General features: G+C 42.8%; 1 protein-coding gene across 1 annotated transcript in view; it reads right to left on the bottom strand.

The window, feature by feature from the left end:
* The window catches only part of ACBD6 (acyl-CoA binding domain containing 6), an 80,695-nt gene that overhangs the window by 34,144 nt on the left and 23,121 nt on the right, over nt 1–23,430 (bottom strand). The window contains exons 4-6 of the mRNA XM_068199391.1: nt 21,311–21,396; nt 11,605–11,710; nt 5,142–5,231 (exon numbers count right to left, since the gene is read on the bottom strand). Coding sequence (XP_068055492.1) covers nt 5,142–5,231; nt 11,605–11,710; nt 21,311–21,396 — 282 coding nt within the window. The remainder of the gene's footprint in view (nt 1–5,141; nt 5,232–11,604; nt 11,711–21,310; nt 21,397–23,430) is intronic.

The raw sequence follows: 23,430 nt of genomic DNA, 5'->3' as shown, positions 1-23,430 counted from the left end.
ATTTAATCTCAGCCAGGTTTAGAGAATGGTCATAACAGCAGAGGACTTTGGCAGCTGGCACCCTACCTACAAGTGTGTTTGCATCCCCCATCTCACTGGGGAGGGGGAAAGATGTGTAGATGGAGCCTGGTCCTTGGTCATAACAGTCAAAACATCCACATCAACTTCTCCATCTCCCTACAGGCACAGGATCATGAGGGCATGGCTAATGCTTGGTGCAGGAGGCAGGGAAGGGATGCACATTTGCTGAAACCAGCTTAATTTTTAAATATCTACATGCCTCCAACACAAGACCCTTGCTGTGAAATCCAAATGAAGAAGGATGAAAAGAAAAAAAAGCAGGCATGCAAGCAGGCCTGACTATTCCTTGCTTCTTTTTACCCTATACAGACAGAAGCCTTTTAAGAGTCAGGCAGGAAAACAGAAAACACACACAAACACACAAAACCAGCAGGCCACCAATCTTAGCAATCTTCGACATATCCATAATTTTTACTTAATTTTTAGCTAATGGTGGAAATTAGTCTTTGGATAGTTGATAAAAATCAACCTGTCTCTGCTGGGTTAGTACTGTGATCTGTGGCCCAGCAACTACTTCTAGTACAATTGATTTTCCTTTTTGGCAACCAATAGGTCAGTCAATAATAATGTTGTTTGAAAAGGATTGAGTCATGAGGGAGATGAACCCTCCCTGCCATTTATTATGTTTGTATTGTCTTCATTTGAAAAGGTTTTTTCTTTTTTTTTTATCCCCAGTCAGTGAAGGTATTACAAGGGGATGGCTGCTCCATGTTCCATGTCTCCAGAAACACTCTGATCACCAGTGTTAGGATGCAAATTGAGGAGGGAAGTTGGGAACTGGGAGAAAGACAGTCTGGGGAGGCAACCATGTTACTTTAAGTCCCTAAAAAAAAAAAAAAGAAAAAAAAAAAAACCAACCCAATCTAACACAAAATATGCTGACATAACATGCATAAATATGACTGAGCAGCCTTACATGAATTGGTACAAGACACAAATCATTGGTACAAGGTACCAAATCCAACATTGGTACCAAAAATCAACCAATGCTCTCTGCAGACAACACAGACACCAGATGTTTTTCCTATAAATTACTACTATATAGGAATGAATAAAATAAACCCCACATAAACTAGCAACAGATTTTTTAACCTGATGATTCTCAGCTTTGGTCTCAAGTTTCCTCTTCAAACACCTCCACGAGTGACTACTGAGAACTTGCTGACCAGTGGTTTAAAGTCTTAGTGCACTGATCTGCACTTCACCAGGGAAATGAAAAGTCAAGAAATAAAAACTGAAGATCAGTTACAGCTTTTTTCATCCTTTTAGTCAGAATTACAAAAAAAATTCAGCACAGAACATAATTATCATAACACTGATAATTGCACAATAATGCAGTTTAAAAATCATAAAATATTTAAATATGGTTTAAACTCAGCTGCTCTACCTCATAGATGTGTACACAGCCCTTAATTATCCTGTGTGTCAAGTGATACAGTTCCCTTTACAATTCACAATATTTATGTTAAGATTTCCTCACATGGCCAGATAGGCTTGCAAAGTTTACCAGAGTAAGCTGAGCTGCTGAGCACCACTCCCAGATAGTTCCCCATATACTCCCAAGGTGATGCCATGAACACATGGATTATTATGTTGGAGTACAGAGTACCCACAAATGAAACAAAATGCAGCCACAGGAAGTCCAGGAGGAAAGTCTATGGTTTATGTCCCCCAAATACACTAAAGGAGCTCCTCTGAAAGCTGCTTGAGCAGCACCTCACATCCAGGAGGTGCCCTCCCCATAGAGGAAAGGGGTTTGCCTTTGTTGCTCATCCTCTGCAAGGAAAATGCGTGTCTTCTTATGTTTTAAAGCTAGAAATGGATATTATAATCGTGTTGCTGAGCCCCTTCATAACTCTTATGTTACCACTGTCTTATTCTTAGAATCTTTTACGCTAACATGATGTTATCAACTGTTATGTTGCTGGTTTAGGCAAACAGCTCCAGTGAAGGAGGCTGTTCTCAGACTGAGCCCCAAACTCTGGGTATTTCCAGCAGAGCTCCAAAACACCATCCCACCACCCACTTTGACATGGCCCCTGGCACTGGAGATTTAGGTAATTCAATTACACAAATGCCCCTTCTCAACAAAGCAGAGCAGCCTGTTGCCTTTCTGTATCCCCTTGCCCAGGGCAATTGCTTTAGCACCTCTTCAAATGTGCTATTAGAGCTAATTATGAACGAGCAGAGAAGCTGCAGCTTTTCAGTGACCACCCTGTGGAAACTGCAGCATCACTGTTGAAACAAAAAGCACAGGCACTGGATCACTGCAGTCCAGGGGCATGGGGTTATTCCCAGAATTAAACTGGGTTTGAGCATGCTACAAGAATGAGCAGAGCCAGGAGACCTCTCTTCCTGCTCCCAAAGCTGTTTATCAGCAAAGAGCAATAGGTTGACTCTTGCAGACCCTTTTGATCCAGACACTGCAGTACTTTGACAACAGACAGTATAAAGGTAACTAAAATAAGGCAGCAAAAATGTATTAAGGCACATCTGCAGGCACAGTGAGCAGTAAGACTTGCTCCAGGTCACCCAGCAGAGCACCACTGTCACTGCCTGCTTAGGGCAGCTAAATCCTTTAGCACACTACAAAATGGAAGAGCATTTATTAAAAAGGTAATGGAAGAGAGCATAAATCTGTCATGCTGTTTGACTAACTTTTTAGAAGCATACTAAAACACAGGCAATTAAAAAAAAATTGGTCTGTAGCATTCCTCTCCCTCACTACCTGCTCATAACCCTCATAATCCCTAATTTATTCTTTATCTCTCCTGCTGCCTGAATGAAGGTGCTGCTGCAAAACTGAACTAGACAGAAGAATTCCTGAAGACCTGGAGAGACAGGTGGGATTGTGGAGGCTGCTTGGACAGAGATGTGAAGGAAACCTCTGCTGGGAGCACATCACTCTGAAAAAACAGCATCACCCATTCACCAGATATCCCCTCACACTGAGTCCACTGTTCTTTACAGCCCACACATTAACTGATAGTGCCTTTGGTAATCCTTTGGTAATGTGCTATAGCAGGTACTGGTGTTTATGGCCTGTTAGGAAGCCAGAGTTTCTCCCTCTTCCTTTTTCTTCTGGTTGCTCTAAAAATTTCTCCTGCTTTTGCTTTGGATGTGAATTCTTCCAGGGTAAAGGTCAAAATTGAAAAAAAAAAGAAAAAAAAAAAAGAGAGAAATAAACATTCAGTCACAAAGTCTTGAAATGTTATTGCAATTTATATATGGCTGAGAATAAAAATGTGTCTGCTTTCTCTGGGAACACACCTATGTGCAAGTAGAGACCTTTATAAAAAATTCTCCTTTATTACCTTGGTGGGGAAAAACATATCAAAGATTGATTTTTCTTTTTATGACTATTATTAACCTTTTGTTACTGGCCAAAAATAATCTGGTTAGAAAATGTGCAATGAATCAAAAAGAAAAGAGAAGAAGTTAACAGAAAATTAATAGGGGAAAAAAATTCCAATGATTCTCTCTTTTGCTTTTTCTTCTAAGAGTCAGACTTTACCTCCAATGGAATGAGACAAGTGTTAAAGAGAAGAGATGTTTCAGAGAGAACCCAGAACCATCTCCCAGGCTGCCAGGGCGAAGGGAATGGGCAGGAGCCTGATTTCACTCCTTCCCAATTTCAATGCCAAGCTGTTCCTGTCTGTATCCAGCACAGCACTCACTAAATCTGACTGAAAGGAGATGGGCAGGATGTGCAAAGCCCCCCCCATTTGCACTGGCTTCACTCTACTCCTCTTCTGTGTAAGGAAAAACTCCTATTAAATCCATTACAACTGAAACCCTGGAGACCTAAGCACAAACATACACCAGACATTGCAGAGCTGTGCTTCCTCATACCCATCCCACCAGAAATTCTGCCCAGGAAAGGGCAAGACAGACTTTTTTACAACAATTGGATGTGTGTGTAAATACCAACACAGCTACCTGTAGCTTGTGAACACTACAGCTCTGCCCACAAGCCTTCAGATTGCAGCTCTGCTTCACATCCACCTCTTACAAATCACCCAAGCATTTATTGAAGACTCAAAGATTCATCAGCAAAGGTGTCTATGTCCAAACCGGGGAGGAGAGAGGAGCTAAAAAGTACCATGATAGTCAATCATAATCTGACAGAAATATTTTGGACAATTATTTCTGAATACAATCACACTTACACAGGCCAGCCCTTAATTACAATAAGCGGACAGAACTGGGAGTGTTGACTCAGGAGCACAGGCAGACTGGTTGGCTGGAAGAAACTATTAGCAAAGTAGTTGCTGAACCAGTTTAGGTCAAAACCTGGCCTATTCAGATACCCTAAAACTGGTGCTAGCTAAGCTCAGACATGTGGGCTGCAAACCTCAGCGGCTCAAAATCCTGTCATTTTTCTCAGGTTACCTTTTTTGGATGTTCTTATAAGAGAATCCCAGAATGGTTTGGGTTGAAAAGGACATTAGAGATGTAGTTCCAAACCCCTGCTATGGGCAGCAACACCTTCCACTAGATCAGGCTTCTCCAAGCTCTGTCCAAACTGGCCTTGAACACTTCCAGGGATGGGGAAGTTACAGCTTCTCTGGACAACCTGTGCTAGGGCCTCCCCACCCTCACAGGGAAGAATTTTCTTTTCCTAATATCTTATCTAAACCTAATCTCTTTCAGTTTAAGTAGTTTCCCCTTGTCCTGTCACTCCATCATCTTGCAAACAGTCTCTCTCTGTCTTACTTGTAGGTACTGGAATGCTGCAATTAGGTTGCCCTGAAGCCTTCCCTTTTCCAAGCTGAACAATCCCAATTCTCTCAGCCTCATAGAAGAGGTGCTCCATCCCTCTAATCGACTTTGTGGCCTCCTCTGGACTTGCTCCAACGGGTCCATGTCCTTCCTGTGCTGGGGCCCCAGAGCTGGATACAGCACTGCAGGTGGGGTCTCACCAGAATGGAGCAGCTTTTCTGTGATAATACCCTGAGAGAACTTGCTATGGAGTTTGGGAAGAATTCAGTTTCATGGAAACATTTGGTCAGGAGGCTGTGTAACACATCAATCCAATTTACCTCTGTGGTCCCTCTTACCTGGATGTTCACGTCAGCAGCATTCTGCAGCAGAACTGAAACCAGCTCCTTGTGTCCTCTGTCACATGCCCAGTGGAGCAGAGCCCGGCCCTGAAACAGCCAGGAGAAAATTAACAAAGCCAAACAAAAAAAAAATCCCATGGGAAATCAGTCTTGCCATTGAGTAACAAGGACCAATACCAAAATTAACACAGACTTAAAAAAAATACAAAATAATACTAGTATGTCACTTACGATTACTGGTGATTTGGACTTCCACAACAATCCGAGAAATCTCAAAAGTGACACATTGTTCAATTTTTCATTAATTTAGCACCACACCCACAAGCCAGCTAAAATTTAGAGGGGAAAAGCAGCGAAGTATGAAACGCAGGAGCCAGCACATTATTTGTTTTCCTGTATAGATTCAGGATTTTGTCACTTCTGACTTTTCTGGGAGCAATGACTTACACAGCAAGGGCAGGATATTCAGTGCTGCCTAAGTCACCTGGATGCCAAATCCCCAAAAGCTCATTCCTCTGGCAGGTCTGAAGCACTAGAGCCATGGGTCCTGCCTCTGCTGGAAGAGAAGATTAAAACTGGATTGCCTGGGCAGGCATCCCTGACTGTACTGTTTTGGGCAGGCTGCTGCATCCATACCTCCAGCACCTCCCAAACCTTCAGAGTTTGCTTCCCATCCCCTTTCTACAGGTATCTGCCACCACGGGATGGATGTAATGGAAGTTCAGCTCTTCCTGCAATGCCAAAGGCCATGGGAGGTAGCTTAGGCTCCCTGAAAAAGGTAACTCAAAGTAGTTTGAGAGGGCAAACATAGAAGAAAACCTTCTATGTACACTTTGCAAATTAGCCTTAATGTTCTATCAGTTTCTCCTGCTTTAGGACAGCACACAGCACACTTGTAAGGGATTTCTTGGAAATCACCCTGCAGATGACCAGGAATCACCTTCCTCAAGCTGTGACACCATCAGACTGACCTGTGTTTTTCAATATGCCAAGGAAAACAGTCACAGACCCTCACAAAAGAAATCATTTGAATTAGCCCATGCCTGGCTATAAATCTCTTGACAAAGCAGTGGGGAACAAGGTGAGCAACTCATTTATCTGCTAATGGGAACTGTGAGCCAAATTTCCTGGCCACGGTGCCAGAAAGCAGGAGGGGCAGAAGACACCTGTGACTAAAGCTCACACTGCTTCTGCTGGATATTCCTGGGCAGGCCAGCAGAGGTAGAGCACAATTTTTAAATCGGGAAATTCACACTTTTGACCCTGCGACTAATTAATTTGTAACATGTAATTTTAATGTTACACTGATTAACCTTGCATTAGAATGAATTTTCTGACAGTGACTTTCTATGGAAGCACTAATGACATCCACAGGCCATTCAATGATTCATATTCTTGCACTCAACACCCCTATCAAAGTCTACAAGGGAGAAAAAGTACAAATTAAAACAATTGGTAAATAGGGAGAGATCTTTAATTCACATCCTTAACTCATCTCTGGACTGGTAATTACTTAAGGCTTAGGATTTCAGTTGGACAAATACCAACTTTTTTCAAGCCATAGATGTTTTCAAAAGGAAGAAGCACATCTGAAATATGCACAACAGCAAGAAATACTTCAACAGATGATTTCAGTGTCTTGATATATGTGTAGAGGAATAATATTGCAATTATTCAAATGTATTTATTGTACAATTGTGTGATAAAATAAAGGCACTTTATCCTTTGTATCAAAATTCATGGTACAGATTAGGGGCTAAAATATGTTAGTTTGCATTTGTCTCTGGACAAGGAGAATCTTATTTTATTGGTGCTGTACTTGGCTGAGACCAATAAAGGAAAACCAACAGTTAGTTGTGACAGCTCAGGGGTACCAGAGCACTGTGCAACTGGTCCTGCCCATGACACTGGCAGGCTGGTTCTGCTACACATGGTGCCTACTGAACAAGACAAAACCCTGAAGCCTGATCATCCACAGCCATTAAAGATCTCCTTATGCTATTTGCAGGAGTATGGATTTCAAGTCTTGGGCCAATTCCACTTTGGGTAATTACACTCTGCTTACCTATATATTTTCTCCACAACTCTAAATGGATACAATATTTTCTAATTAGTGCCTTAAATGGCTCTGCATTGTAATTGTGCACTATTAAACAGCTGACACGTTCCACCCAAGAAATGTCTGCAGCATGCTACGCCCTCGACACGGGGTGCAAGGGGCTTTGGAGACCTTCTGTGCAAGAGCACACCAGGAGATGTGGAAGGAAAAGCACCTCCACAAGAATCTCAACCCACTTATTGCATAACAAAAAGCATTACTACAAATTTGGTATTTAAAATGGCTGGACTTGATGATCTAAGAGGTCTTTTTCAACCTTAATGGCTCTATGGAAACTAGATAATATTCACAACTATTTGTAGAAGATCAGAATAACAGTCAACAGCTCTAGCTAACATACTTAGGCAGCTATACAGCTACAAAATCCACTTGTATTCCCATGTCTTTCTTAAAATAAACCTTAGTGATAAGTCAAGCTTAAATTGAACATACAGTCCCAGTCTTTGTTTAGCAGGGATATCACCTCTGCACACTGAAAAACTCTTTAGTCTGCCCAGCTGTTGCTTTACATCAGCATATAGCACGTGTTTGTGTGTTTAAATAATGTGGCAGAAATCTTAAGGGCCACAGATTGAGCTTTCCCAAAACAATTCCCACATGACTATTTCATTAAGCAGTGAGAGACTCAAAGCAACATGAATAATTTCATGTAGGAAAGCACTGCAGCAATGAGGTTTTGGCTAGATGCAGTCAAAAATCAAGGTACTCCCTCCTGGTAATTCAAACACAACTGTTGTTGCAGAGCTCACTTGAGGGGATGCATTTCCCCCCTGCCTTTGAAGTATTAAAAAAAAAAAAAAAAGCATAAAAATAGCCCCAGTGCACTAACCCTGCCTCTTAAATCTTCTGTGCCTTGCTTGGCTAACTGCTGCCAGCTTGGCCAGCTCCTGCAGCAGTTTCTCAAGCCAACAGCACATCAATTCTGCTCAGCTCCAAGTCACAGGGTGTTCACAAACAAAGCACAGGACAGGGATTTGTCTCCCATACACTGAGTCGGCAGACAAATGGATGGGAATGATTTTCACATCAATTAGCCTGAGCAGAGAAAGGGGAGAACAAAGCCAAACCGAATGGATGTGCTACAGTATAAAACTATACTTCCAGGCACGATGTTTGCAGCTATAATGGCTGGGTAGCAATGAGCCACTCTAACTTGTGGCAAGTGTTCTGTGAGCAGCAATTAAGAAAAGACAGATATCTACAGAATGGCTGCATCCCCCTGTGACAGCAGAAACAGTGAATGGAAGGGTTGTTGTTACAATTACACAGGTAAACTTGATTTGGAAGTCAATCACTTTCAGAGCTCTGAAATGTTTGGTGAAGCTTTTCTAATGGGAGAAAGCCTATAAATCCAGAAGTATGTGACCCTTCTTCAAATATATTTTCCTCCTGTCCTTTCCTTGGCAAGCTGGCACCAGTTTGGCACTTGCTGTCTCAAAAGCACAAGGATCAGGGACTAAGTGAGCATCCTGTCAGATGCCATTCATTAAAGCTTTGGCAAAGGCTTAAACATTGCGCACAGGTAACATGTTTGTTTACTGGGATTTATCCAACAAAAATATCTAGCTACAACCTCCACAGACCTCGGCACAAATTGCAAAAGCAACTCATCTCTGCCTTCGAGCAGTTCCTGGTTTGTAAGAAGGTAAAGAAATACTATTTTCAGAAAGGCAGCAAGTGAGCCACACTCCCAGGACGTGCCTGGGGTGACTTCACAGCCACAGTCCATTTCTTATTCCATTAGTCCTGCTGACATACACAAGGAAAACAGGTTGTTTTAGTCTGTGCTACTTCTTATAAGTGAGTGCAAGCGATTCTGTTGAACTCTGGGCAATTTAGATACAGTAAATGGAAGCTTGTACATGATTACTGTCATTAGGTTCTTTGTTTAATTCTAAATTGAAGTTTATCATATCCAAACTGTTAGCAGTATGCTGGCCTGAATGCTGCACATGAAGAGCTTTCTTCTTCTAGGGAGAAGGCCAGTTATGTTTTGGAAGTTTCCCAGTGCATCTACCTAAACCCCAGGATATTCTCCCGCCCTTTCTGAAATCCTTTTGCTTTGACTAAGTTGCCTTATCCACACTTTACGTTTTTATTCTTGGTTTCCTTTCTCCTTTCACTGACTTCTTCCAGGTTTGCACAAAATGGGGGGGATACAATTAGATGGAGTACTACCATATCACATAAAAATAAAATCTAAACACCCTACAACCCCAGCCAAGTTTTTATTGTCTAAGAAAAGACTGAACTGAGTGTCTTTGCAGCTTAGCATGAGCCTATTTGGTGCTTCAGTAGATTTTGTTTCATAAGAAGTTAACTCTTTGTATGTACCCGGCTGACAGTTTCAATTTATGGGTATTTAAATCAAAGGATTGATAGTGTGAATTATGTCCAGGAGCCAGGTGAGGCAGCTTTTGGATTTGGCAGGATGTATTTACACAGTAACACTAAATAATTAATAAAAATGACAAGATTGTGCTTGTGTACCCTTCACAAAAGGCTCAGTCTGGGTCATCTCAACTCTAAAATGGGTTTTAAAACTTCAATCAACCTGCACGATATTGGAAAAGAAGTTATTTCCCAGACTGGGAAGAACATGTCTGGATACCAAACAACACTGCCAATACTTTCAGTTCCATAACATAAAATAAAACAACTATTTCTTCCAGATTCTTCCTTTTGGTATGCTATTTTTTTGGGTTTTTGAGCATTTGTTGGAGTAAACCAAAATTGTTGAAGCTGTGAGAATTTAATCTATGGGAGAATTTTGTCCCAGTGGGAATCCTCTCACAAGTCCTTCACAAGCAGGCAGATGTTTTTGGCCCTTGCCTGTGCTGAATCAATCCCATACTCTGCAACAGCCATCTGCTAATATCCATCAGTTAGAAACAGGACTTCTTTTACACCAGGGACTCATGGATCACTCCCAAAGAGGATGTAATCTGGGAGCTTTTTACACAGTTTAGATACTTCAGCTTCCACAAAATATTTTGATTTTTTAACAGTTTTTCTTTGGCTGAAAACAAGCATATTTGAACAGAACAAGCATATTACTTGAACAGAAAGGAAAATACAAGCTTCTGAATGCTGCTAATTACAAAAGAGTATCTTGCCAGTGGAAACAAAGCGATGCTAACATACACTTATTGCAAGCATGTGATCCTAAAAATGAGCTTTTATTAATTAACAGACTCCAGCTGCATTTTCTGTGGGACTGCCCTGGACATCTCCTCCTGTAACCTGTGATCAGCAGGAGGAGGATGGAGCTTAGGAACAGTGCTGTTGCAGTGACTGTGTGGCACATGACAGTTTCAGTTCATTGAATTTATGATGTGAAATTCCAATCCTGATTGTGAACATCCTCCCTCCTCTCCTCTGAAAATTAATTCACATGAACTCCTGATTAATAATAAAAGGCCCTGCCATCAGCATTCAGAGCCCCAGCCGGGGCTGTCATGGCTCACAGGGCAGAAATCTGCTTAGAGCTACAGGAGAACCCAACTGAATTTGTGCCGTCTCAGTCTATGAATGTCTAAGCACTTCATCTGTTCACCAAAACACAGCGTGCTGGAAGGAGCTCAGGCTGGACCAGGGACAGGGCTAGGTGGCAGTGTGCAAGCAGGGAAAGCAAGGTGACAAACCTGGTACGGCCACAACTCCTGAAGGATCAACAGGAAACTGCCCCCACCAGGTGTTGACTCTTACCAAAAAAAGGATGAAGCCAGTTCACAGTTTTAGAGTGCTTTTTCTTGGGGTTTCTGGCAATGCCTGTATTACCTCCCTGTGGGGGAATGGTGTTTTGAGTTTGATAAGCAGAGAAAGACTGGACAATGTCACTGTTTTTGGGAAGCTGGAAAGCCACACATTTCCCCTCTGTCTGAGAATGATGAAAACTTGTGGCATGTGAGAAATTCTCCTTCAACCTGAAGGTTCATAGGTCAAAAAGCTGCTTCACTCACTTCCTGCTTCTGTTTGACCACACTTAGTGTATAAAGTGGGGAAAAGGAGGTATTCAGAAGATCTTACTCTTAAGATCAGGTATTCAGATGATCTTACTCTTACACTCAATACCAGTGGCTGCTGGTATTGCTGAAAATAACATGGAAACTAAGTTTGTGATCTGACATGCTACAGCCCCACAGTTTGACATCCACACTATCAGAAATCCAGTGGAAAGCTGTTTCCAAACAGATTACTCTGTTTCAACGACCAAGTGTTTGTCCAACTGTTGCAGCACCTTGTTACAACAATTCTATCCATGGAATTTTAAAAAGGAGTAGCAGTGAATTAATACACAAAACAGATAAAAGATTGATGGTCCTTATCTTTTCTCCATACCTCCTCATCTGTGACATTCACATCCACTTTTTTTGATTGAATGGCTTTGGTTACATAGTCAATGTTGTTTTCTCTGCAGTAATCAAAAATGTTCTTGTCCTCTTCCCTATTCAGGAAACAAAAGCAAAAGAAGCACCATGTTACTGCACAACACAAAGGCCACATGCACATTATATGTTCTAACCTTGTTACAGACATTTCAGTGCTGTCATTGGATCAAAAGAGGCATCTAGTATTGCACATGCAGAATAATGTGCTTTTCCACACCTCCCCAAGGTTAAGAAACAGAAGATCCTGCTTCCTAGAAAAACAAAGGTTGTTTTTAAGAGTATTATGTCCAGACAAGTGTCAGTTTATTCCTATGAGATGGCACAAGAAATGTATGAAGTTAGCCAGAAAAATCCATGTTGAAGTTCTGGTATAAATGACTACAATCCCACAGGGAGAAAAGGCTAAAGCTGCTGTTCTTGTAAGAGCCATTCTGGGTCACAACAAAGCCCCCCAGCCAGTGCCATCCACCCTGGACAGAGGCTACTAAAGGTGGCTAGGTGAAAACAGGAGGACAAGCAGGAGACCTTCAAAACAATCTGTCCCTAAACACATGTTGGATCCTGGATACAACACCAGTAAGGGCTCGCTTAGAACTGCTTGCAGGCAGAAAGATCGGACAATGGTGTCACAGGTACTTGAGTCACACCCACAGCTCCTCTTACAGATAAAAGCAATACTCTGGCTTCAGACACAGTAGAACTTCCATCCTTACCTTCCAAACAAACAGCGCCTCTAATGAAGTTAAGACCCTTCACAGATTCTTACAAGAATAATACCTTTAAGCATAAGTACAGTGATACCACTGTGCTGCTAGCAGGGAATAAAGAAAAGAGGCCATTGGTTTTCCAGAAGTAAGCCAAAAAGCCCATATAATCCTCTCTCTTTCTAGTTTCCAGATGAAACCATGGTTCAAATTAGCCCATCAGCACTGCTATGGGACTTGGCAGCTTCACAAGAGTTAAACACAGAGCTGTTGCCTCACATGACATCCCCAGTTTTCAATCACCTTAACTAAAGACCTTCTGGATGCTCAGCAGAACTCAGACTGACAGCCTCAGTTACTCAGAGAAAAGGGAGCTTGCTGGAGCTGGTCAGACCCAGTAAGGAGGTCAGTCTGCTGTGGGCAGGAGAAATTCAACAGGGAAATTTGAGGACTGATAGATCCCCTGCTGCTAAAAAGCAACAGCATTTCTGTTCATCTGCATTGCTCTTGAACTTGCAGGCTGAAGAATGCCAGGAAGGAAAAGTAAAATCTAGATAACATTTGCATTTCTGAGCAATGGGTTACAAAAAAAAAAAAAAAAAAAAGGGACAGCCTTCAACCTGCACTACCCCAAAAATTAAATGCCAGCAAGGTCATGTCCTCTGCAGAGTGCCATGACCCAACTTTGGCTTTATTTTTTATTGTTATGCATCTGGCTTGCTGAGTTACAGCCTGATTCTTCAGATCTCAAGCATCTGTATCCTGCCACGGTGCCAGAAAAAGGTGGGAAAAAGCACTGATACTTGCTCCAGTGGCAGATCACTGCCTTCTCCAAAGAATTCACTTCCTCTGCTCTCCCTCTCACCTTGCTCCCTCAGTAGCACTGTTCTCCAGCACATCACCTCTACTCTTTGTACACAGGCAATCCCTGCAGAGACACCTGGGCTGCACCTTTCTAGTGAAGAGCTGGGAGCCACAGAGGATTGCACACTCAGTGTTTAGGCCTAAGGACATTACAGGAGGCTCCCAGTTTCTTGAACAGTTTGTCATGAACTCATTCATTGGAGGTCTTGCCCGCTCATTACACATAAGCTCCTGGGAAACAGATCACTGAATTCTTTAAATGCAATTACCCTGAATTCCAGGAAAAAAAGAATCTCACAGCGGGATTAGAAAAGGCAAAAGCTTATACTGCTCGAGGTGGAGCTTGACAGACTCATGATGGAGGTCACAAGACATGTCTGCCCCTGCTAACAAGGGCTGATGTGATATGCTGGGAAGTCCCTCCAGTCCTACCTTGTTAGTCCAACCTCTCCAGCACAGCCCTGGCTGCCGACAGCAGCCTTTTGGGAGAAGCTGCTTTTCAAACGACGCTGTACAGGAACTTGGTTCCCCTCTGCACAGCCACACCTCCCTCATTTATTACAGATCACTCTTTCTTCCATAACACCAAAGCAAACCCCAGTCCCTTCCCACTAGAGAGGCCCACAACCAGCCCCAGTTACTCCTGGGTGATTTTCCATGTCACAACCGTGAGCTCGGGCTATGCCCTTCCCTCCCTGGCAGTGATGCCACCTGGTCATTCCACATGCTGCAGAGCCCTGGCAGAGCTCACAGGGCAGCACCAGAGGTACCAGCAGGGACGTGGCAGCCATAAAGCACCTGACTGTGCTCCATAGGGAGCATCTGTAGGGTCTGTACCAGCAGAGAGGGCACAGCAACCCTGATCTACCAGAACCAGCCCATTTTCCCACCACAGCCTCCAGACAGGACTTTTAAAGTCTTTTCCTGAGGATATTATTGTCTGTAAGGGGAAAATGACCTGACACAGCTATTTGGATATGATTTAGTTTTCTGGAATAACCAACTCTGCAAATGCTCTATATATCCCCATTCCAAAAAACCACTTTTCTTTCAGAAGTCTCCACAATGGAATTAATCCAGAATACCAATTTCCCCACCTGAGGATAAGGTTTCGGGAACTTTTTTTTCTTCTACTCTGCATTTATTTCTCAATCTTTAAACCATTCCTTTGTTCCTGATGCCCTCAAAAAAAGTAAGCATATATTATATCCAACTTTTCTATAAATATTAACAAAGTGAAACAAGCCCTTTCCGGTCACAATGAGAACATTTTACCTACAAATAAAATAATCATATGAAGCTGCACTCCAGACATTTAAAACAATCTGATCCAGCTAAAACCAGAAAGGGAAACTGAGGAAAGATATCAGAGGAGTTAAACCCAGATTTTTGGAGAGACCAGTGCTAGGGAAGATATTCTTCTTGAATGATGTGAATGGAATAACGACAAGTTACGGTTATGTGCTGATTTTGCATTGAAAACCATACAGTACAAATAAGAAACAGAGTGTGAAAACTTGGCAACTCATTTTTTTCCCTTCCTTTATTTTAAGTGTGTATATGTGTACATAATAATACCTCCACTGTAGTAGGTAAAGAAAAAGGATGTTATGATTTTATCAGACCTGTTCCTAGCAGGAATTTGTACTCTTCATAAAACTTGTAAGAGTCAGCAGCAAGGCCCAGAAAGTGGTAGAAATGGGCAAAAACCAGAAAGAAACATGTGAGAAATACAGAAGCGACAGTGCAAAGACATGCTTACATCATGTTATGGGGGAGAGAACCCATAGCATTTCCATCAGTATTTTCAGAAAAATCTCAATTTACATAAAAAATGTAGTATTCAGGACTTCTTCAGATAAGATACAACATGAAACTCAACCTAATGGAGATGTGCACAATAATGCAAAACCTGTAGCTAAAAGAAGATTTGGATGCAATTTCCTTTCCGTGTCAAATTGCTGAGATAAAAAGTTGTCTTCAAGTCAGCAAGCACCTGACTGTCAGTAAAGGCGGGTAGAGCTTTTATATCTGTTTCCTGAGGATGGCCAGAGGGTTTTCTTGGCTTCTCCCTTGCTGATGCCCCCCAAAGCTATTTCCTTGTACTCTCCCCCATCCCCAGCAAGAGACGATAATTCTGATTTAAAGATGAGTTGAAGCGTACCTGTTGCCTGCAAATAACACATGAGCAGCTTTTTCCATCCTTGAATAAAAGGATTTGGAAGAACTTAAACCAAGTCATCTCTCCCCAGGCTTAGAAGGCTTTGCAAGCTTTCTCCATAGGCTGTCCAAAACACACGTGTTGAGCCAACAGGTTTAAAACAGCTCATGGAAAAGATCTGCTGCCAGTTGATAACTTCCTTCTTATCTGGAGAGCTGTAAAACTCCTTGCTTTCCAAACAGCACCAAGGCTGCCACTGAAAAGGGCAAAGAAGAGATTTGAAATTCCCATTATTTTACCCTTGTGAGCGAGAACACCCTCCAGGTTTGCCCTGTCCCCTTCCCCCTCCTCCGCAGGTTACCTCCAGCGCAAAGATCAGGGCAGAGGACTGAGACCAGGTTCTACTCTGGGCATCCTCTCCCGTTTTCCTGGGGCTGGTCCAAGGCACATCCCAGTGGATTTACTGTGGAGTGGCCCCGGGTGCCGCTAACAGGTGGCTTCACCCGTGAGCTTGGCACGGTGCTGCTGAAGGAGCGGCACGGCGGCGGAGCGGAACGGGACGCGTGCGGGCACTCGCAACACTCGCTGTTTATGTCAAGGCCCTCAGCCCCCCAAGGGACCCATTTTCACATAATCTATAATTATCTCTTCGCTTTAATCGCCTCGTCACTTCGGAGGCTCTCCTGGGCACAGGAAGAGGAAAAGCTCATTAACTGAACCTTTTCTCCTCTCTCCAGCCACCCATAGCTTTTAATTGCTTGGTGTTGTTATTATCTATCAGTGCAACTGGGATCATTTTCATAAGAAAGGGTGGTGGGAGGGAGGGAGACAGGAGCAGGTCCCTGAGGTATGCTCCACAGACAAACCTTTGCTTTCTCAATTATTTATGCCAGCTGAGGTTTTACAAGTTGAATAAATCCATAACTCAAGTTTATTTTGAGCCGGCAGGCCGTCCCGAGGGAAGTGTTGCCCACTTGCCGGCACACTCATGTGCCATCCCTCCGAGAGCCGCCGGGACATGGTGGGACATGTGTCATCCAATTCTCCACCCACCGCACGCGCTTCGGCGCGGCACCGCAGAGGAGGCGGCCGGGAAAACGCCGAGTGGGAGCCTCCACAGAAGGATGTGCTCTCCAAAGGGAAGGCAGGCTAACAAAGCAAAGCCCCAAAGGTCATTGCTCCGGGGACAGTAAAAAGGGGGGAAGCAATAAACTTGGCAATCATCTTGAAGTCAAAAGATTGGTCCGCTGAACATCACCATGACAGCAGCCCTTTCTAAGCAACACTGACCTGAAAAACCCTAGGTCCCAGCTGCCAGGACCCACAGGTGTTTTGCTTGAGCACATCACAGGCTCCACAGATCCAGGAACGCTCTTCCACAGGGATTGCACAGCCCAGCACTTATGTGAGTGACACATCTGTGGTGCAACCACCCACACGCACAACACCAGCCCGTAACTCCCATCACGGATGCTGCATGTCTCTGCAGCTTTACACCCATTTCCAGTGCTGGTGTTCCCAAAAGTAGGGCTGGAGGGAGATAACAAAACCCCAACCGTGCTCTGGAGCGCTGGGCTCATCCCAAAAGCCATCGCTACTCTGAAGCAGCATCCTTGCAATGGATGCTGGAAGCAGCTCTTTAAAATTCAGCAGCCTTTGTGCCTGACCACATGCAGCGACCTCTGGTATTTTCTGCCAAAACAGTTCATTTGTCTCGCACAACAACTAATCAATTCCCAAGGCCATCCATCACGGGGGCTCGCACGAGCCGGCCCGGCAGCGGGACCAGATGGCGGCTGCGTTAGTGGGATTAATACAATTCTGATGGATTGCACGGCATCAGGCAGGTCCTGCGCACCGGGGGTGCCCGCTCCGCACCCACGTCCTAAATGTTTGCCCGCTCATGACTGGGGCTGCTCCCAAATGCCTGGGGAAGGGTGGTGGTTTTTGACCAGAAAAGGGCTTCTTCAGCATCCCTCTGATGAATGGAAGAAGTAAAACACAGCTCAGGGAGGCCTCTGTGCTGACTGGCAGATGTCATTCCCATCCTGGCATGCCAAGGCCCTGAGGAAGCCGCTCGTGGCAGAGTGCAGGAGGGCTCCTCCAGTGGAAGTGGAAAGGGACACGGACATTTGGCAACATTATTTCTCATTCTCCACCTGCCAAATCAACGTATTCCTTTCCTGAAAACACTTAGAAACTGCCTACTCCTTGCCCCAGCTTAAAAAAAATACTGAAAAATAAAGCTGGATTTCCAAGGCTGTGTTTTTTTTGGCGTATCTCTCAGATTGTGTCTTGAATGAGATTTATACTGGTAACACATCAGTCAACCTCAGATCACTGGTCATTTCCCAGGTTTGTGAAACTCCAATTATAGTGCTTTGATCATGAAAGAGCTCCACTACTACTGCTTTGTTCTGGTAATAAGACCAGAAAAGGGACATAAAGCTTTATGTAGCAGTAAAAAAACTCAAACCACCACTATACCCAGCCTGAAATCATTGATAATTTCTAAATTTTTCCTTCCAAGGGAACCTCCAAGTCCCATCATCAGTCACCAGCATGCAGGAGTTTTATGCAATGCCTGAGGGGAGATAAGTGATTTGCAGAGAAACCCAGAGGCAGAGCACTATGCTAATACATCCTGCAACTGCTCCCCATTACTCACTGGGGGTACTTGAGCTCTTTATTGCCAGGGTTTATTAATGACTCCTAATTGATGACCAGTGCCCAGTACCCCAAAGTAAATAACTGCTACGCCTCATTAGCTCAAGAGACCTTCTCCTGATTTGAGGGCTGATCTATGAACACACAAATTGCACTGATTTACCCGAATCTCTCTCTAAATTGATTCAATTAGATCGGTATAACCTGTTTCTGTGGATGGTCTTGAATTTATTTGGAATCAGTGCAATGTACTGTGAGCCAGACTGACCATTTTTCTATCTTGTTCTCAATTACAAACATTTGAGATAATTAGTGATAAGGAAAAAAGTGGCCCTGGCATCACTGGAGTTCCTCCTACTGCTGACCCACTTTAGCACAGGGTATGGTAAACTTCACTTTGTCCATCATTTAGATCTGCATCCTAAACCCCAAGCATTGCATTCCAGGGATGAAAATGAATGTGAGCATTATTTAGTTATCATTTTAGACACTCAGTTTGAAATCAATGGCACTGCTGCTGATGGCAAACTAGGGGTTTATTCTATTTAAAATATTCTATTCTATTTAAAGCATTCTATTCTATTTCTTTCCACTTCATATTACACAGCAACAGCTTGGAGGGCTTTAATTGTTTGATAAACTGTTCAAAACGTTCTGGTAAAGAATAAAATAAGTGAACCTGCTTAGGTGACCCTTCAAAACTCTGTACCTGCATTCTTGTCTCTCTCCTGGTGCAAGCTGAGGTCGTAGCTCCAGATAAATCAGCAGCCTTTTCCTGCCTTTGGATCAGCAGAATCCTAAAGGGCACATGGTAGGCTGTGTTTGGCAGAGTAATACCTGCTGAGAAATTGCTTCCAGCAGTCTGTCAGGACTTGGGGCTGATGAGGAGTCGAGTTTTAGCTTTTAGTACACAAAATAAGGGGTTTTTCTGAGTTATTCTGGGCTTCTTTAGTGATCCTCTAACAAGAAAATACTTATGCTATCAACAGTGCTGGGAAAAAAACTAAACTGGTTTGATTTCTATTCAAATTTTTGTAAGCTTGTTGGACCCACCATGGACAACTGAGTCAATAAAAGAGTCTGCACCAAAGTTTCTTTACTCAGATAGGAGGTTTTGAGGGAGCACACACATACCCACTGAACTGACAGCACTGGATTTACCCAGAGCTACCAATGTGTTAAAGTTTATCTTGGCTCAAGCTAATCAGTTTTCTTTCCCCTTAAAATGTTTCATCTTCTTCCTCTACAGAAAATGCCTTATTTTTTATGATAATATTCTGTTTTATGATGTATTACTAAATGCTAAGCTTATGTAAAAGTCACCCCTCTCAGGTACAGCTATGGAACCAATACCTGCTCTAGACACCAAACCTAATGTTTAGAGTCACTCTCTCTTTGGTTTATCTGCTTGCAGGTTTGGTACCAGAGCAATTTTGCTGTTTAAGGCTATGCTTTTACGAGTGGAGTTATCACACTAGAGATGTGCCTATACTAGCATGTTTATTCCTTGTTCCAGGAAGAGAATGAACAGTGGACAAAAGAACCAGGAAATGTGAAGCAGTCCAGCTCTGTGCATAGATGATGGTGACACTTGCTCATTCCTGTCTTGCAAGGAAGACGCTGATGCCTGGGAGTCAAATTGAGCTGACAGACTCCATGAGTTTCCACTCTGCCAGCACAGTCAGGACACTTCATTCAACAAATTTCAGCAGAACCACCCTATTCCAGATGTGTGGAAGACTGCACCTGCCTACAGCCTCATTTGTAAGGACAACTGTGCTGTGCTAAACAAACAGCACCTATGTTCCTCATGGTATGTTTGGGAAAATGTATTTGCAGCTGTACTCTTGGAAATAAAAACAAACACATGTAAAGATTTAGGCTGGTCAAATCAACCAGAGCAAACTCTGTTTTTCTGTACATTATTCTGTATTTCGAACCCAGGAAAGGGCATAGGCAGCACTTGGGCTAACCAAGACTCTGACAGCAGTGTAGGGATTTGCTCTACCCCTAAAAGGAGAGCTCGAACAGGATTTAAACTACAAACTGTGAGATCAAGGATTTGGCTGAGACCTGCACTCATGGAGCAGGGACAAAAAAAGAGCTGGTGGTCAGCAGAAGTGCCATTCCTCAAACAGTGTTTTAAACCAAGGTCACACCTGACCACCTCTGCTCAAAGGCCAGGGCAAGGCAAAGATGTGCCGCCTCTCCATGCAAGGGAAGGAAGCTGTTCCTGGCCAAATACTCCACTCCATTCTAAAGTGGATTGCAATCCCCAGGGAAATGCCTGCATTACTGCCAAGCACACAGCTGCCACCCTGCCTGCTTACAACAGCTGCCTCCATTCCTACCTGAGCCCTCTGCAAAGGGTTTGGAGCCACCCGATCAACATTTCTGTTGGTTGGTTTGTGCCAACAAATCAAAGAAATGCTGTGCTACAGTTTTAACTCTTTAGGTAAGTTCTCAGCTGGAGACTGCGTGTCGAGAAATCAGTGTTTACATTTCCTGGACGTAAAAATCTGCAAGGCATTCATTAAAAAAAACACACGTAAATGAGTGACTACATGATGGGAAACACTGTCAAAAATTTAGTCTTCTCTGACTGTTCATTTTAATTAAAAATATGATACTAAAATTTCCCCCACAAAATCATTTAGGTATTGGTATATTATAGCCATGATTAGTTGCCAGGAACAGCGAAAAAATAAACCAAATTAAAATCATCCAGGTGTCCTTATTCAGTAGCTAATGTCACTTTTTACTTGTACCTTGACAGTTTTAAGTAGCAGCCACTCTAGTTCAGTAAATGCAGAGCTGGCTTTTCTAACTGCAGAGCCTAGAAAAAAATTAATTTGATATAAGGCACAAACTGTCCCTGAAGGCAAACATTGTCCAACACTAAAACCTTCACTGAACAGTCCCTAATGAATGTATTGGTAAAGAAATAACTATTTGAAAAAGGTAGTGCCTGAATAGCTTTCTATTAAAAATATCCAATATTACCTTTTTTTTTTAAGCCATATAACTGAAAAATGGGAAGCCTTACCCTTCCCCCACATCTTGTGCTAGGGAAAGGTTACTACCTGGCAATGATACAGGCAGATATTGATTTAAATGATTATGGACCTGAAAAGTTCTTTCCTGTCATTTATTATCCTGTTGTAGTTGCCACCACACTTGTGCAATATTAAAAAAAAACCTTAAAAAAAAAGACATTAGAAAAACACAGTTTTTATCTGAATTCCAGCACAGATAATCACCTGATTATTTCTTCTTCTTGATATAATGAGCTGATGACTGGGCCTCCAAATACAGTTTTGCCTTCCTTTCCCCTCTTCTCTGGTGTCTGAAAGAAAAAGAAAGATTGGTCCAGCATCCTGGCTCCCACCATATTCCCAACTCTCATTCCCAGCCCTGGCCCCTCAGGACCCAAAAGCTGAGCCTCTGTGAGGCAGCATAATATTCTGTTACTAGATTGCAAAGCTTGCCTTTATAAATCTATTTAATATAGATTTAAAATTAAATTTTATAATGGGCAGCATTTCCAAATGATTTACTCCCAGGAACTCTAGGATTCTGAATGATTCCCACCATAATAGAAATGAACAATTAGAATAATGATTGATCGATATGGAGCCCCAAGCCTACCTTTTCAAAAACCATCCTGCAGCCTGGGATCTTCAATTGCCTGACTTTACATTGATGCCAGACTTTCAGCAGGGTAAGTGCCTGCTGTCTGAAAGTCTGACCCAATTAGGGGGTGCAGGGAACCAGGAACCCCAACTCTTCCATAGCATTAAGGATTTTGGTTTTCAGATAAGCAGCCAAAACTGGTTTGGAATTTGCAGCAGCAGTTCCTTACAAAACCAGCCCATTGATTGCAACTTGCTGCTGCCAGTGGACAGGTCTGAGGCTTTCTGTGATGGCAGAGTGTCACACCAAGGGTGAAAAAGATCAGGAGCAAACTCCCAAACTCTTGCAGCTTCTCTGTAGCTGCAATACACAGAACCACAGAAACCTAGAATGTTTTGGGTTAGAAGGGACCTTAAAAATCATCTAGTTTCACTCTTCTGTCATGAGCAGGGTCACCTTCTACTGGACCAGGCTGCTCCAAGCCCCATCCAGCCTGGCCTGGAACACTCCCAGGGATCCAGGGGCAGCCACAGCTTCTCTGGGCAACCTGTGTCAGGCCCTCCCCACTCTCAGAGGGGAGAATTTTTTTATGATATCTAATCTAAACCTACTCTCTTTCAATTTGAAGTAATTCCCCCTTGTCCTTTCACTCCAGGTACTGTAAATAGTCTTTCTGCATCTTTCTTGTAGGTTCCCTTCAGGTACTGGAAGGGCACAATTAGATCACCCCAAAGCCTTGTCTTGTTCACTGAACAATCCCAGCTCTCCCAGCCTTTCCTCACAGGAGAGGTGCTCCATCCCTCTCATCAGCTTTGTTACACCCAAAAGCATTGCTGTCCCATCAGAATTCTACCTACAAAGATGTGGGGTTTTTTTTAATAAAGCATACTTCCATTTGTCTTTCTTCCTGCTCCTCAGGTTGCTTTTGTTTTAAATCAATATATTAGCTCCCTATAATACATTCACTTTTACATTCTGCCCAGCTTGAGCTGACCAGTTTTACCTTTCAGTTCTCCTGTACCAGCCCAAAGCCATAACATTTGGTTTGCAGATCTCACAGACAAACTTCTTTATAAGAACACATGGAAAGGAAATTGGCTTTGAAGACCATTCCATGGCAAGTAGGCTCACTCTAATTTAGAGCAGAAAGTGACATGAAGTTCTCCTTCTTCAAGGGAAAGGGCTTCAGAGTCTTTACAGTGCAGTGCCCCTCTTAAAAAAATATTTAGCAGGGAACCTTACTGTCCATCAATTACTTCGATTCCACTAATAAAATAAAATTAATTTCAGATCAGCTGAAAGTGCACAGAAGAGTTATTCCTATACAATGAAGCTATACTCACTACTAGTCTATCCTGTTTGATACAGGGAGGGATGGGCATTCAATCAGTGTCCAGAGAGATGATGGGCATTCAGTCAGTGTCAGAAACTGTACAAAATTTTAAATCTATATTATTTTATCTCTGGCCATTCTAGTTCTTGGTTGTTGCTTTTTTTCCAAGTCAGAAAAAACATTTGAAAAAATACATTTAATCTTTCTAGAGGCAGAAATTGTTAAAAAAAAAAAAAAAAAAAAGATTTCTAGGATTAAGTTCACCTTCTTTGCACAACGAATGCATTTCTACCAAAGATTAATCAGGTTGATTGAGTACACATAAGGTCATCGGGAAACTTAGTGATAAAGACTTTTCCAAAAAACACTCAGGGAAAAACTTCTCTGGTTTTTAATCCATATACAAGTTACTTT

The sequence above is a fragment of the Anomalospiza imberbis genome, chromosome 9, assembly GCF_031753505.1.
Source record: "Anomalospiza imberbis isolate Cuckoo-Finch-1a 21T00152 chromosome 9, ASM3175350v1, whole genome shotgun sequence".
Classification (NCBI taxonomy): domain Eukaryota; kingdom Metazoa; phylum Chordata; class Aves; order Passeriformes; family Viduidae; genus Anomalospiza; species Anomalospiza imberbis.
The sequence above is the reverse complement of the archived record's forward strand: the minus strand, read 5'-3'. Positions and strand labels throughout refer to the sequence as shown.